This window comes from Harpia harpyja, chromosome 14, assembly GCF_026419915.1.
Source record: "Harpia harpyja isolate bHarHar1 chromosome 14, bHarHar1 primary haplotype, whole genome shotgun sequence".
Lineage (NCBI taxonomy): Eukaryota > Metazoa > Chordata > Aves > Accipitriformes > Accipitridae > Harpia > Harpia harpyja.
Genome location: NC_068953.1, coordinates 23183328 through 23200506, shown reverse-complemented (window position 1 = coordinate 23200506; position 17179 = coordinate 23183328). Strand labels below are relative to the sequence as shown.

Here is a 17179-nt window from a genome sequence, read left to right as displayed (position 1 = left end):
AGATACTGCTGCGCAATACCCTGTGTAATTTTATGCTGACAATTTATCCTTAACCTTAGTTATCAGAAACCTGTATCTTCAAAGGGACACTGGACTTCTCTTTCTAACTTCCCCCTGGATGGCTCATATCAGTGCTCCTGAGCAGGACTGAACTGACCTGTTGTGCCAAGACGGCTGCACCCCTCCACCTGTGCTGCCCTTCTGCTCGCGGGCGGCAAAGGAGTCGCACAGCTCTTCGGTCCTCTAGCTCTTGCCAAGACTCTTGCACTCCCCTTGCCAGCTGAGATGCAGCCCATGGAGAAAACCCACACCTGCAGTGGTAACCTCCCTACTGCTGCTCTTTTAATGATAAACAACTTTACATACACCTGTATCTGCAGCAACATGAAGGACACCGTACCTAGTGCAAAGGCCCTCTCCTCCCACCACCCCCCAGGCAGGCTTTGCTATTAAAGGCTGACCCTCAAGTCCTCCTAACAGACCTTCTCTCCTGCGCCACGTCCTGGGACCTTCCACCTCTTTGCAGGAGGAAACACCTCCCTTCTGCTTTGCTGGAGGGGAGAACGAAGGGGAGTCAGGTTATAAGCCTTGCCCAAGGTTGCGCAGGTTGTGACCAGAAGAACTGGAGATGAAAGCCAGGTTTCATGCCTCCCGGCCTCCAGCTGAACAAACAGGCCCTGCATTCTTTTCCCAAATTCTCCCAAGACCCTACAACTACTGAATTACAATCTAATTCAAAAGATGACATTTCTACAGAAAACCTAGAGCTGGGCAATGCACAGCCTGAAGTTGTCCCATTCATCACTACAACAGAGAGGCCCAACCCTAAACAAACCCCTCCAGTGTGAATATATTTGTCATTATGATGACAAGGCCTGTGGAGGGCTTTGCAGCTTTCCAGTAGAGCTGGGAAAACCTCTACATACTTCTCATGTCTGACTGTCTGCAGCTAACACTGCTCCTTTAATGCAGAAGGTCAGACAAGGTCCAATGATCCCAATGTGGAGACAGACACTAGCGCAGCAAAACTGGCTGTATTGGGAGTATGAGTGAGACCACATAGAAAGGAATTTGAGGACAGGGAAGTTTCTGACGACTAGAGCAAAGAAAGAGAGCATTGGGAAGCAGCCAACTATGCAGCTGAAATAAATATTCACACATTTCTTTGGGAGAGACTTAATTGCAGGAATAACACATGCAGTTGTATGTAGAACACAAATGCATAGAGAGCAGAGCTGGGGAGAAGGTGCTTGATTCAGCAATATTCTCATCCATCACAAATGCAACAGCACCAAGCTCCTACTGGAAGACAACTGAAGAACGAAGAACAGAGCTGCAGATATTACAATAATAACATGAAGAAACTAATTTATTAAGAAGCCAAATGCTTTCATGAGGCACATAAGTAAAGGAGTAAGGATGATGCAGAGAGAGCACAGAGAGAAAGGAGTGAGGAGTTCAGATGTTTAATCCTCATGTAGTCACAGGTTCTCAGCTATCATCATTCCACCTGTACATAGGCTTTCTTTCTAATCTGTTATTTAATCTATCAGCTATAATTGGTGAGGAGTTGGGAAACCCAAGTCACCAGCTGCTGGAGTCCTTCTGAAGCAAGAGGATATGATGACATATATTATTAACAAATGCTGATGTGGACACATGTAGCTACTCACACTTGGAGGCGTTCATCTGATGACTGTCAAATCCTCCAAAAGTTTCTGCCCTTCTAGGAAGAGAAATGGGGCCAACTCCTCCTTCTTGTTCCATGGCAGTGCTGCTGACCTGCTGTCCGAGGGCAGTGCCCAGGCTTCTGTTCACCAGGTCTTGCAGCAGTTCAACTGATAAAAAGCAATGGTATCTCCGTTAAAGACCACCTCAGGCCTCTGAGCTCTTTTCATCCCTGTTTGAGCTCAGGTCAGAAATTCACATGCTTTGCTGTATTATGAAACCATGTTTCTATGACAATGACATGAACAGTACGCATTCCCCCTACAAAAACTCAAGTCTGCCTGACCATTAACTCCAATTCCTGGAGCTCTGCACAGGCTTACGCTTCTCTCTCCTCCTCCAGGCAACCCTGGTGTGCTCCAACAACAGCATTTAATAATTATTTAGCCTCTTCAAAAATCACACCAGAAAGTTGCCTGAGTTTCCATCCACCCTTGCCTTTGTCAACAGACTTGCTTGTCCCTTGCAGGCACCACAAGCGCCTGCTGAAACCCGCGCCCCGCTCTCACACCTTGCTGAGACTGAAGCACAGCAAAAGCCTGCATGGTCCAAATTTAAGCCAAGGATAAACCCTGTGCTGCTCCTGACCCCAGTGAAGATTCAATGCATGGTTGTTCTCTGTGCTGACTTCTTTTCTGCCCTCTTTCAACAGCCATCAATATCTGCTTCCTTTCCTGATCCTCATTACCTATCCCTGAGACAATACTGTGAGTAGCAATATCTCCTTATCTATCCTGTTATTCTGACAAAGAGAAAACTTCCCCTGCAAAACTGGTGCTTGAGGACTGATGGCTTCACTGAAGGTGGGTCCGTTGGTTAGTGTAATTAACGTGTCACCCTGACTTGCTCACCTTCATTTATTGCAGTTTTCATAATGGCCTCTCCTTTTGGTGCCTCTTCTGTGTTTGCTCTGAAGAGCAGCCTGGAGCCTGGCATGTCCTCCTGCACAGAACTGTCTGCCATGTCCCGGAAGATCTTAGCCTTCTCCTCCAGCAAGAGGAGAATCTGCTTATCCTTCTGCTGAAGTTGTTCTGTGGGAGTGAACAGAAAACAGAGATGAAGACAGAGAATAAAAGCTTCAGCAAGGAAACTGAGTGATACCTGAGATATTGGCCCCATCTAGTGGAACCTGATGATACAACCATGCCCTGTGCAATCCTGCACAGCGACTGCACTCAGCAGGCTCAGAAAAAAAATGATGCAAGCAAGGTGAGGTGCAAACAAGGATTGCAATTATTTGCTGGATGCAGGATTCTCATTCCTTTGAAAAAAGTCATAGTTCAACCACAAAACCCAACACAACAATTCCTGTAAATTTTTCAAAAGCCGCTCCCCAGCTCTCTCCCAGGCAGGATTTTACCTTTCAGTCCTCTCACTTTGGCATCCGACACTTTCTTTTCAAACTCAGACTCACACGGGACTCCTTCGTCTTCATCTTTATCCCTGGCCAAAAGACAAGTCTCAGTTACTACCAGAACATGACCATGTGCATCACCTGCCTTGCAAGAACAGCTTGGTAGCTTACATGGTGTTCATTGTGTCTTGAATGATCTGTATCCAGCCATTACGCTCTTCTTTGGAGCTAGCATGGACTTCCACCATTTCGGGATCTTTTACACCCATACTGATCAGGAACAAACCCTTCTCTTCATGAGCCACTTCTCGTACGATCAACTTCTTCAGAGAGATCACAGTGGATTTCTGGTCCTTCAGATGGAAAGAAAATGGTGAGGAGGGTGAACAGTACTAGCTCCCAGATGCAAACTAGCACGGAAAAGGTCCCAACAATCACACTGCTACTTCTCTCGGGTTGTAAACAATTTCTGAACCTCTTGCCTAATTAAAAAAATAAATAATTTTAATGGGTTCAAAGAACAGGGAAGCGCTTGCTTTCCTCCATCAGTTCTGTAGGAAAAGCAATTTCACCTTGTTCCATTTCAACAAAAAATTAATTTAAAATTGTCTTTGTACTTTTGCAAACTCTACCATATTTTGCTCTAACTCCAGCAGACCTTTAATCTCATCTCATCCTGCTTACACGCTCTCTGTCATTAATATCACAGCTCCTTAAACTTAGTGCAGCTTGCTAGTGCCTGCTTCACACACATTATCTTCACAATCCCTCCCTCAGATGGAGTAACATCTTGTTTTCAAATTCCACAAAACCCCTGCTGTTCTCAGCAGCTCATAGCTGAATCCTGTGATGGAGAAGACTTGTAAGATGACGTTCACTGTGTGCTATGATCTCTGTGTAATCAGCCTGCTTGGTTAAAACGTCCCTTTGTTGTTGTGTCATCTGAATACAAGTCAGGCCCTTTGTGCATTTTACAGGATGCTACAACTGGGGTGATTTGGTAGTGGTTCACTATCAGGATTTGTGTGCAAATCAGCTCCCACTGTGTAAGGCATTGGGTCTGTGCAGATCGTTGGTGGAACTGAAATAACAAATTATCAGCTTTCAAAATGTTCAAAGAGTGGAAAGGTCACAAGGTTTAGCCAGTCTAGACCATGCCTGCAAGGTACAGCCCCAACAGACTCAATTAGGTACTAGGTTTTCTTTAGAAGGTCAGTGTGCCTAGCCCTTTTATGAGGCCTGCCTTCAAAAGCTAATGTTTTTGGTCTTGTGCATTACAAATGTATTTCCTCTGACATTTATTTTCAAGCTGTTCTGTTGAATTTACGGCAGTGGCATTTCACCCCTCTGCCCCCCACAGTAGCTCAGAACATACTGGGACATTTCCTTCTGCTAAGATTCATTTTTACAATGTTTGCGTTATCCCATTGCCCCCTCCCACCCCAAATACTGCTTGGAATTGCAGAAACTGAAAAGCAGTAAGTGTATCAAGTGACAGGCAGGTTTTCAAGGCCAATTATCAGCTGTGCCAAGGCACTGCAGAAAGAGGAGGTGGGGCATGAAGAAACGTTTTCCTATCAAAAAGAACGGAGTCTGCTCAGCAAACAAAAATGTTATAAGCAAGAAAATTAAGCTGTTTAGCAGGCAATGGCTGGCTTCGCTACACAACACACATCAAGGGTCTCTTGCATAGAAAAGGAGGGAATAGAAAGGGTTGAAGCCTTACCAGTGAGGCAAAGACATACTTCTGGTCCTTCTCCTGAAGGAATACGAGCATGTCAGAGAGGAGAACAGCCTGGACTTCTGCAAAAGAAAAAGCATACCAGTGCAGTATAACCACACGACCCACCCTGAAACAGATTTCTTTTAATAACACCAGTGCTGGGCAGCAGTAGGGCTGTTTTTGCCAATCCTGGAAGCAGGGTCAACCTCCCAGTTAGCAGGAGGAGTAGGGGCAGCTCCTGGAGATGCCAGGTCAGGTTACATCTGAACTGACTTTGCGACAAGCAGAACACAACAGCACCTGGGAAACCTGCAGGATTTTCTCTCACCTGTCAGAGCAGGGTGCTCCTCTCCAGCCACATGCTTTCTAACAGTTAGGACATGGGCAAAACAGCGAAAGCTAGAGATGCTTACTGAATAGAAGCGCTGTTTTCTCAAACAATGTTTTAGCCCTCAAGCAAAATATCTGCACAGGAAGTTTTGGGTTTTATGGTTCTCTTGATGAGTGGTTTGCGGAGTGTAAATTATTGTGCAATAACAATATTTGTCAGCTGCAGTTTCTTTCCCAGGAAATACTGACTTTAGGAGCCACGACTCCTGCAGACTCCAAGGGGAGCCGACAGAGCCTGCATGAGATGCAGGACCTGTCTTTCTTTCATGGCAGAAGGAAGCACAACATCAAACCAACAGAGGATTTTAAAATCAGAATACAGCCTTTTCCCTGAGTACATGTACAGCCTTCCAAGTCTCCGAACGACATATCATAAAGTTGCACAGCAACTACCAAGTATAATGCCCCACCCAGAGCCCTCAGTACAAAGAGTTTTTGTGTAATGTACTTGGGAAATCTTGTGACAGAGAGGAAGCAAACCAAAAAGTTAAATCATCCTGTGGGCAATTCCTTCCATTCTGTTTTGGGAAGACAGGATCTGCTCCAGATAGAAGAACTACCAAACTTTAGTCAAAGCTGCAAAATGAACTCCAAGCTCTGTGAGGTTTTAAAAATTCAGCATTTGACTCCATTCTTCTCTTATCGTCTGTGCGCTTTGCAAGAGGGAAATGCTGAAACCCTCTAAGAAAAGTTAGCCTGAATGTATGAACTAGCTACTTTTTCCCTGGGCTCTGCAGGACCTACTTTCGCCGGGAACTTGCACTACAGACAGAGGTAAGTTTACGCATTTCTGTGAGTTAGAAATGCAAATGCAACCTGTACTTATCACAAGATTTTATAACAGCAGCATAACTTGCTTAATCCACCATCTAAAGTCAATAGTAATCTCAGGTGCCTAGAAACCATCTGTAAACCTCCTGTTTCCAAAACCTCAAATCATAACCAATACAGAGTTTCATGTTATCACTGCCTCCCTGCACAGCACGGCACCAGGCTACCAGTCCCCATTCTTGCCCATGGTTTAATCAGCCGATACTGGAGTGAGAGAAGGAAAGCCCAGCCTTCCTGCCAAGCCTGAGACACAGTCCTGCCTGCTCTCACTGCTACCACGGTCCCAGCTGAAGGCTTCCTTGGGACATTTAGTGTTTAATTCAGTAGAGAACTTCAGTGCTCAGCAGAGCACAGCACCTTAGAAAAACTACTTCCACCTGATAACAAACAAAAAACAATTCAAGAAAACATTGACGAAACAAAAGGCAGCTGCAGGGACACCAGAGTCTCTCCTGAACAGTTTGCATCAGCAGCTCAAGAGGTTCAAGAGCAACTGTCCTGGTTTTGACTGGGATAGAGTTAATTTTCTTCCTGGTACAGTGCTGTGTTTTGGATTTAGTATGAGAATAATGTTGATAACACACTGACATTTTAGTTGTTAAGTAGTGCTTATCCCAAGTCAAGGACTTCTCAGTTTCCCATGCTCCGACAGTGAGGAGGTGCACAAGCAGCTGGGAGGGACCATGGCCAGGACAGCCGATCCGAACTAGCCAAAGGGATATTCCATACCATAGGATGTTGTGCTCAGTATATAAACTGGGGGGAGTTGGCCTGGAGGGGCCGATCGTTACTTGGAGACTGGCTGGGTATCAGTCAGCGGGTGGTGAGCAATTGCATTGTGCATCACTTGTTTTTCTTGGGTTTTATTTCTCTCTCTTTTGATCTCCCTTTTCATTATTATTATTATTATTATAATTATATTTTATTTTATTTCAATTATTAAACTGTTGTTATCTCAAGCCATGAGTTTTATTTTTTTCCCCAATTCTCCTCCCCAACCCACTGGGAGGGGGAGGAATGAGTGAGAGCGTTGTGCTTAGTTACCAGCTGGGGTTAAACCACAACAGCAACAAATGCCTAGGACACCCCTCTGGATTCCCATTGAAACTGGGATGGTAATGCTGAGCCTGAGCAGCCCTACTGCAGACCTTAGAGCAAAGGAAAGGCAGTGCTGCTGGTGGGGAGAGCCACTGGGCAGCTGAGGTTGGGTTTTGGATGTAGCAACCGTACTTCCTGGAACTGCTGCACATGCGCATCATGGCATGGAGATCTGACTCGCTCCTCTGGACAACTGCAACCCCATTGCGTTCTCCTGGCCCAAAGAATCCCCCAGCAACTCCGCTTCGTGGCTGATGGACCGAGGTGTCACTGGAGCCCAAGCCTTCAGCAGGCATGCAGTCACCAGGAGGAAAAGCAGCTATCTATCACACCAGAAACAACACGAGGAGTTGGAAATGCCGCAATGGGAAGCGAGTCTACAGCACGGGGAAAGCTGCTGTCAAAATCTCTCAAAGCCAAAGAATAAAGGCAGGCTAAACACACCAATCTGAGGACTAATCCTACATCCAGAGAGGGTGAGCTGTATCCTCCCCTGGCAGAAGGCAGGATAGTCTTACCTTTTAACCGGCCAGCTGCATTTTTTAGTGAAACAGGCCCATCTCGGATGAGCTTGCGATGCCTCAAGTCCTCTCTTGCAAACATCTGGCCACTCTTCATCCTCATGATGGACTTGCTATCCGTCCGGTTGTAAATCTCACCAAGACGCATTTTCTTTTCATAATTGCTGACTTTGCTATTGACTGCAGCAATCACATCTTTAACGAGGTTTAATGACTGAGTCAAGTCTTCATGTTCCACTTCATTTTCTTTGAACAGAAAGAGAAACACCTCGATTTCACTTCATCCTTGTGGACTCTAACTTCCTGATTTTACTTTCTTCCTTCCTCTTCTCCCTCTCAAATTCCCGCATTAAAACTTTTTAATACTTTCATGAGACAGGCTGCATTTTTCCCCCTTAAGGAGAGTTTCACAAAACCTTTCACGTATATGGTTGAGGTTGGGGACTATTCCAATATACTTTGTATATGAGACAGTATAGACGAAAGGCACAAATTAACTACATATTTCAGCCATTACGAAAGAAAGCAAGCTGGGAGATTTTGAGGTCTAAGCTTGTTGCTCCATAATTAGCTACAGCCAGACTTACAACAACTAAATCAAGGCACCCGACTAACTAATCCTAAATGGAGATATGAAACTGAGTTATCCTGTTAACAATGGTGTGAGACAATGATGACTGGATTAGTTGGTCTATTCTAAGAAACTCTGCTTCAGCTGAAAAGGATCCAAGAAATTTACACTGGAGGAACAAATACACATTTAGAATAGAGCTGGTCCCTACCTTTGGTGTACTGCAGTATCCTTTGTAAAAGGACTGGGTACTTTGTGATTCTCTGTGTTACCAACAAGATACATTCAGAAATCCCAAGACGTCTCACCAGGGAGCTGCTCATTTTTTTCTAAGGAACAAAGATGAAAATTCCAGTTCTGTAGCAAAATGCTCATCAGAGTGCAGAAAGGACATACTTTTCCCATCAACTATGTCTGTTCTACCTGTTCCTACCTTGACAAATGCCTGAAACCGCTTGTCCTTTGAGTACAGATCTTTGAAGTTATTTACTGCCTCATTGTGATGCCCGCAGAATTTGCCGTATGTTTTCTTCATTCGCTCGGCATTCTCACCGGAGAACTGCAACACATGAGACACAGAGGTCCAATTCGCACTGAGCTCCTGCTGCAATATCCCAGCAATGCCTGCCAGTCTCTCAAAAGAACTTGATGAAACCAAATTAGTCCAAAGCATCCTAAATCAAGCAAGTAGATCTCTAGAAAGTAAAGAGCTGAGTTTGGGACTTCGCTGAGTTCACACTAACTGCAAAACTTGGGATTCTACTCACAGGGCTTAAAAGCCAACAAAAAAACTGTCAAGACAGACAAAAAGAAGAAAGGAGAAAGCACAGATAAAGGAAAGTAAAATAACCCACCCAAAGTTAAACAGCAGGTCAGTAACTCAGCCAAGAAACACATTGGGCATATTTTGCTGTGGGCTACTGCCTACCCTCCAGGCTATGGTCAAACCATTCTGTGCCTGTCAGGGAATGCTTCTCTTTCCCACAAAATAAACTAAATTAATTTTCATCATTAGACCTTCCTCTGAAAGAGCAAAAAGTGCTTCAAAAAGCAGAGGTGGAGATTTTTACATGTGTGAAGATAAAGGTGCCATCAACTGTGATTATCTAACAGGAATAAACAGGAGGGAAGAAAGAGTGCCTGGTTTCCAGCTGTGCTCTCAGAAGTGCAAGCATTTTCCAGCGCTTACTTGATTCACTAGGACGTCACCTATCCTCTTGATAACAAAGTTCTTTTCACTTTTGTCTGCCAATGACTCCTTCTTCCTTTCCAGAATCCGCTGGAAGAAGTGACTGTGGATGTGCAGCAAGTTTTCCAGGCAGGGAAAGATCTTGTCCACGACTTGTTGATCATACTGCAGTTCCTTTAACATCCCTGCACTGTACACATCATTCATGATCTTCAGGGTGCGGACATGATGCATTTCTGTCTGCATTAGCTCTGTATAGGACGAGAATAAGGTCAAAACCAAGGTCACTAGAGTACATAGGTGTACGGTATAAGGAAAAACTGCCATTAGAAAGCTCTTCCATAATTGGGCTTCTCTTAAGTGGCTTCAGAAAATTTTATGTCAGGTATTGAAACATCACTCAATAGTTTCACATGCGGGAGAAATAGGGGGGCAGAGGAGTCCCACAATAAAGAGCTTTGGACATTGCTGCTAAGGTCTGAACCTTCAGCACTGTTATCTGCTCCTTCCTAACACCTCACTGCCAGCCTCAACACCGTGCGCTTTTGCCATACAGGACGGCTCTTGCATCCGGCAGGAGAAGACTTCCTAGCTAGCTGCTCTGCTGTAATGGAGTTTAAATGTCATCAGCAGGCAAATGAGGAGAGGCTGGGTTTTTTGATGGCTTCCAGATATGTGAAATGCAGAAAGCAAGCTTTCACAAAATACATAACATTTCTAAGAACTTCAAGAGTGAAACTTTGGTTTCTGAGGAAACCAAGTCAGTGTTCCTATTCACTGACCTAAAGCTTCCTAAATCCATGCATGTGAGTATATCAAGAAGCTATCTAATGAGTGAAAAATTAAGATGCAGGTATCTCACCGTAAATGACATCTTGCCGTTTGACAACATCTTTGTTTTGCTGCTGTAGGAACTTGCTGTCCACTACTTGGCTCCAGGACTCTGCCTCCAGCTGCTTGGAATCTAATTCCAGGTCTCCCATCAGCTGTCCTTCGTTCATGTCCGCACCTTCACAAAGCAATGTAAGTGCCATTAAGAAGTGGGTAACTTGTCTCATTTGAGATTCCTGTCTATTCATTTAGGTTTAGGCTTTCTCTGTCATACCACAGACATCACGCACAAACTCCTTTACTGACACAAAAATGGTCATATGGAATTATACCACGTAAGGACCAGGTTATGAAAAGTGCTTTTAAAGGTTATTTGCTAGTAGCACAAAACTAGTTCACCATTTTCACATAGACCAAATTCTAGCTCAGATAAAAGACAATAGATTCTTTATCTGCAATGCAACAGTATTGAAGATAAATAAAACCCCACAACACCCAGTTGGTCTTCCTTCATTTACATCACTGAATCGAGGGAGCTTAGACCTACGTGAAGTCTGTGTTTTCAAGCTTAGAAAGCCAGAACTGATGCAGGCAGAAGTGAACACTTCATATGTTACAGACACACATATGCATCTTTAAGAAAGATTGCTCATTTGTGCAGGAACTGGGAAATTTTCTCTTGTCACCATGAGCATGCCCTTGTTTAGTCCTTAATAAATTAAGACCATTCTGCTCTTTTCAGGTAAATATTGGCTAAGATGTAAAAATGCTGATGATATCCTTAAAAAGCACCATATATATAAAAAAATTTAAACTTAAGAACACTCTGGGAAAAATACAAAACACAAGACATCAGCATGAAAAAGGTGACAGAGTGCAAAATCTGTGGCTGTATAAATGGGCCAGAGGTGCAGAATGAAAGAGAAAATGTTTGTCCCTGAGCTAAATTCCAAGTAACTCAACTGTAACTGAAACCTTCTAAATGTTTTCCCACGACTCAACAAGCTACAGAAATTACTATCTGAGGCTTTGTTTTAGTTTATCATACTAATATTCTAAGATCAAAGTAAATGCATTTTAATTGTCCATTAGAAAGGAAAAGACTTGCTGAAATGCCAAAATAGATTTTCTGTTTCTGGAAGGCAACACTGAGACCTTCCTTTTGCTATAAATGCCATGGGGATCTCTTACCTTCGTCAACCAGTGACTCCATGGATTCATTCACCCGGCTGATTTTATGTAAGGAGTCTGTTGACTGCGACAGGAATTTCCAAGTGTGTATTAAGCTGTCATCGTTCCCAACTCTGCAGAAAAACAGAACACAGAATACTGTTTATGACATAAAAAACCCAGCCAAATGTACTTTCAAATACGCAGAAGAAATGCATTTTAAGTATGAATTGAAAACCAAAGCAAGCGTTGCAGTTATGTACAGAAATGTACTTTTATTAATTGTTGTCTGACAACTACCCATTGGGGTTCAACAAGGTGTAAGATCTACAGTTCTGAGTGATGGTGCTTCTTCTATAAAGAATCACACCTGAGGTTTTTTCCTCAGTCCATTTCATTACTTTCCATTTTACAGTCACTTCCCATCCTCACTGTCCTTGGTGCAAGCAGTGCAAAAATGCAACACAAAAGGCTATCCAAGAGTCTTTATCGCTAGCTCTGAGAAAGAGCAGAAAAATGGATTGAAATAAATTTCACCATGAATAGCCAGGGCATACAAACTGTCCAGAACATGCCAGTCCATGCTGTTGCCCTGTGTGTAGAACTGCTCTATATGCAGGTAATGTAGGAACCATAAATTAGATTTTCTTCTATGATTTTTTGTAATTAATTATGTATAATGCAGTCCTAAAACACCATGAAGCCTGCAGCTCTGTGCCTCCACCCTATCATTGTGGACGCAAAAGTTAATACTATACCTGAGCTGCAAATGTGTGCTTGCACAGTACCCAGCCCAAGGCAAGGGATTTTCCTCCTGGAGCCCAGAGCACCTCTGTGAAGTGGCCTTGCATACAACCAGGCCAACTCCGATGCCTCTGAACTCATGCCATGACTAAACTAACCTACACAATCTGATTGTGCAGAAGACAACTAATAGTATCATATCAAATATGGGTATTTCTGGTTTTGTGATCCTCTTTTGTGAGTGAGCAGCTGCGTGGTGTTTAGTTGCTGGCTGGGGTTAAACCACGACAACCTTTAACACAAATCATAGGTACATGAATTTATTTTTAATGAGATCTGAATTTCTCTATGCTTGCAGTATCAGATAATACGCACATACTCACGCACACAGGGAGAAACCTTACCCTGCAATGTTCTGTATTGAGACACTTTTCGAAAGTGCTGTAGTCTGTTGTGATCTCCTGTTATTGAATATTGAGGTTACAGTGTTTTCATCAGGAGCAAGTATTGCAGAGCGAGGGCGCTCCTTCGGTTGTGAACCTACAAGGGAAGTGTCAGAGAAAAGGCAGCTCATGCAACTGCACTGTTAACTGCAATGATGATGACTTAAAGAAACCAGGCTCTAAAATCACTTCCTTTTCTTTCTAGAGCCGTCACCAGGAGATCTCAGCTGTTAGACACAGTCGTATGGAGGAAAGAACATCGAGCCCTGTGCAGAACTGACTGCATTGCACTACACTTAAAAGATCTAGGTGGGATCTGCAAGTCCAGAAACATACACTTGGGAAACTGAATTTAACTTTATTTGATAAATATTCACATGTAGCAATCTATTATGTTGCTTTTTAATTTCCCTGGGCCTATAATTATATACTGCTTCCGGTCTAACTTTTTGAGATAGGTTTTTCTATCAGTACGTACCAGAGAGAAATGCTAATCCGTTATACTATCACATACCTTTAACTAATCTTTTCATATTAATTCCAGATTTTTCCTTCTTCAGATGCATTTCTGCTTTCTGGAGTTTATACCTCTGAATTTCATGATAAATACCACAGTGGGTACATCTGTATCATACACTGTGATTCCATATAGTGATCTCCAAGCTATCACTAAATCAGCTTATCAAATCATGGCACTACAAAACCCATGTGGGCTATTACACTCCTATTCTTTGCCCTTGGTCACACTGGGTAGCTCTGCAGTGCAGCGTATGTCTCGGCGCAGCCAGGAAAAGTTTGTCACTATTGCTCCTATTCCAAATTAAACTTTCTGTTTTCACTACCTTGAAGCATAAGACTATTTAATTAAAAAAAAAAAAAAAAAAAAAGTATTTCAAACAAGCATTCTTTCCACTTGTAATCTTAACAATTTCTGTTAATATAATACTCACAGTTGGACTCTTTCCAATATCACACACCCATAGACACAGGCTGCATCTTCCAGATTTTGTGGACTTATCAGCTGTAGGCCTTCAGCAAGCTACAGCAGTCAAGTAGTTATTCTAAATCTGAGATGACTTTACATTTGCTTAAAGCTACATGGACCCTGCAGAAGTGGATGAACTCTGCGCAATTTCAGTACAACTTCTGAAATCCCAAACGTTGCTTATCATGCACAGAAGATGCTCTCACCCCTGCTTTGATAAATGCCTATCTTTCACAATATCAAATATTAGTTGTCAGAACAGTTAAGAACAGCAGATACAGACCATCACTAAAGCAGAGGGAAAGGAAGTTTTCTTACTTTTGTTTCTCATGGTTACTGTGGGTAATGAAGAGGTATCATGTGCCTGCAGCATCCCTCTCTGTGGCTGAAAGAAAAATGAAATTCACTGTAATTTCTTCCTCCATTCTCCCATCAGGCTGTGACACATAACTAAAATAAAAAAGCTATGTTTTTTCTGAATCCTCTCAGAACAGATCAGTTCTTGGCTGTATGTCTATTTTTTTTACATATATATATATATGCATGTATGCACGCACCCCCCACCCCTAGTTGCAATTAATGAAAGGGGCAAAATAAACAGATGGAGAAATGTGCAGCAAATAGGAAAATGAGATGAGAAAGTGCTGATGATACTGAAGAGAACTGAAAATCATAATTGTATAAACATTAACTAGCTTGGAGAACCATACTGCAGAAGAGGTTCCTCACATTTGGGGCAAGCATGAATTCTGTGCATTCCTCATATAAACAACATACATATTTAATAGTTTTCATTATGCATTATATATACACTTGATGCTGCATTACAGGATGCAGCATTTGAGAATTAAGAGATATAGCATTTAAGGGTGCTGGAAATCCCTGAATTTTGCCAGTGAAGTGTTTTTTTTTTTTTTAAATCAAAGCACAGGACAGATCATCTCACCATAAGGTCCCTGTGTACTGCACGGAACAACGCAGGGAATTTGCTGCCAACAAACACCCTGTGGCACTGACCTGGAGCACTCACAGAGTCCCAAGGACAACTATATGTGGTTCTGGGGAATTTCAGGATAGCCCAGAGAATTTATTCACTATATAGCACAGGGGCTGAAATTCTTTCCAACAAGCTGGAAACATTGGGACGTATGGTAGAAGACGTTATATATCTGTATGCTAAATTATTTTAACTTTTGTGTTTATTCAGTAGAGTAGATGAAATCTCTTACCTTCATTTTGACCTTTGCACAAGAAGCAAAACTCTCCTTACAGCCTTTGTGAACAATTGCATTGCAGTCTGTCAAAAGTAAAAAACCCAACCAATTAAACACATATTAACACAAATCATGAATTATATTTTAAGTGTACATTACACTGTAAGCGTACAGTTCTGAATTATTTCTAGAAGAGACAAGAAAGGAAAAAAATTCCATGCCCAGAATGACAAAATATGCTCACATTCCTAAAATTTCTTACACTTGGGCCTACTTAGTAAAAGCCAGTAATTCTTCTGATATTTTGAGAGAGGTAATGATAAGGCCATAGGGCGTTGCTATTCTGTTGATGTCCCACAATTTCCTGCGCAAGAAAGACAGAAGAAAGAAACCTGCACGTTCTTGCAAAAACCCACAAGCAGTATCATTTTTCAGATCAAACAAGGAAGAGGGACAGAACCTGCTTCTGGTGCATGAAAAGAGGCAGTGAGACAATTCAGAACCATTAAATTCACACTCAAGCCTTGAAAGCCTGGAGGCAGCTCTTTAGTATGTACCATTTAGCAATAGAGCATTTTGATTTTTTAGATCGAAAATCTGGTTTCAGGGACTTGATTCCTCCGATTCAACTCTTCAGCAGGAAGTTCCTCCAACTCCTCTGTATCACTAGTATTAATAATTAAAACCCCCAAAAGCTTATTTTCTGCATCACTGATCATAAAAAATAAAAAAGACCAAGCAGAAAGCTATTAAAAATAAGGATTTTTTGCTTGCCCATTTGTTTTAGAGCATGCTAAATCTTTCAGCATTGACTAGCTGTTTCAGGAAGCTGGGAGCATCACTGAAAAGCTGAGACATTGATTTAAAATGATCCAGCACTTTAAAAGGCATTAAGAAAAGGTCATCCGTAGGTGAGACAGAGCAGTGACAGTAGCAGTAAAGCACTGCCATTTCTGTAGGAAAAAAGTAGTCTATGACAGCACAGGAACAATAGAGTCTCTGCTGCTGGTTATCAGTCATTTCCAAGGCATTTGATAGCTGATTTTAAGATGTGATGGGAGAAAGGACCATTCTCAGATGTGAGCTTACAACCTGGGCCCTGACCAAACTTTCCTTGTGGCATTCATTTTCTGACCAATGCAGAAAACTTACAGTAATTTTCTACTGTACCTTGTAAAATAAGGAAAAAAGGTCTACGCTAAAACATATGACGTTGTTGGATTATTTTAACTCATTAGAATATAGAGAGTTAAATTGGGATATATTTGATTTTCTAAGTGGCTTAGAAGCTGTTAAGAATGTTGAGTGGGGAAAGGGAGAGAATGCATTTGAGAGCTTGTAATTGTTGATATTTTCCATTTCCTATCAGGCTGACACAGAGCGTGTCTCAGGCAAACAACTTTGCTGAAATCTCTTCTCTTCCAGGAAACTCAAAACTGCCATTTGGGATTCAGTCGGCTGCTCCTTCCCCTGCTCACTGGAGATGTTTTATACACTGTTCATCTACCAGAAGGAACAGAGAAGGAGCCTCCTGCTCAAGCCTGGGAGCAATTCCCGTACACACTTCAACTCATCTCTAAGCTAGTGGAGTAAAAAATATTACTAATAGTGAGGAATGGAATGCCCTGAACTGCAGTGGGAAAAAGACTGCCTATTCTGTAGCTTTGGGTTGCTGTGTAAACCAGCTACCATTCTGGTCTCGACCACACAAACACCGCTGACCTTAACAAGCTACAGGCTTCAGAAACCACCTGATTAGAAAAGAGAACAAAATCACCAGTCTTGCAGAAACCCTCTGCTGTGGTTCCTGTACTGCCTGTATTGTATTGCACGTACTTCACATCCACACAGGTAGTTGCCATTTGACCTGTGATGCAATTTCACATATAAAGAGAGAAGAGGGTTTGTATTTCCTTTTTATATCATGCTGTTCTCACTGAGGGCTCACCAAAGCAGTGTTTCAGAGAACTAAAGCAATAACCTACAGATGGGTGAGACATTTTTTTCCCCAATGGAAATAAAGCCATGATCCAAGCCAGCTTTCCCTGTCCTCCATCCATCTTAACAAAGCACCTCAGACCCAAGCCATAACATGCAGCTGAAATAACCAAAGTACTCCAGCTAAGTGATACATGCCGACAAGCAGGGCAGAAAACCCCATGGGATGCTGAGATGTCCGAGCACAGGCTAGGAAGGAGGTTGCAGGACACCTCCTTGCAGACACAACTCATTTCAGTCCAGCTTCCATAAGGCAACACGCTGCTCCATGAATCACTATCTCCAAAGTCTCCCTCCCACCCCACATCCTTAAGCAAGAGGAAAATAAAGCATAAGGTTTGCATTTCCCATGTCAGATTTAATGAAAACCAAAAGGAAGGGGGGAAAAG

General features: G+C 42.6%; 1 protein-coding gene across 10 annotated transcripts in view; it reads right to left on the bottom strand.

Moving 5' to 3' along the window:
* Positions 1–17179, bottom strand: part of AKAP13 (A-kinase anchoring protein 13) — a 229029-nt gene that overhangs the window by 11814 nt on the left and 200036 nt on the right. For all 10 annotated transcript variants that reach the window (XM_052807307.1, XM_052807309.1, XM_052807310.1 and 7 more), the window contains 14 exons: positions 14808–14875; positions 13897–13963; positions 12555–12690; positions 11428–11540; positions 10268–10414; positions 9406–9656; positions 8650–8775; positions 8428–8545; positions 7643–7891; positions 4809–4885; positions 3254–3435; positions 3089–3171; positions 2580–2759; positions 1674–1838 (listed from right to left, as the gene is read on the bottom strand). In XM_052807307.1, the coding sequence (XP_052663267.1) occupies positions 1674–1838; positions 2580–2759; positions 3089–3171; positions 3254–3435; positions 4809–4885; positions 7643–7891; positions 8428–8545; positions 8650–8775; positions 9406–9656; positions 10268–10414; positions 11428–11540; positions 12555–12690; positions 13897–13963; positions 14808–14875 (1962 nt within the window). The remainder of the gene's footprint in view (positions 1–1673; positions 1839–2579; positions 2760–3088; positions 3172–3253; positions 3436–4808; positions 4886–7642; positions 7892–8427; positions 8546–8649; positions 8776–9405; positions 9657–10267; positions 10415–11427; positions 11541–12554; positions 12691–13896; positions 13964–14807; positions 14876–17179) is intronic.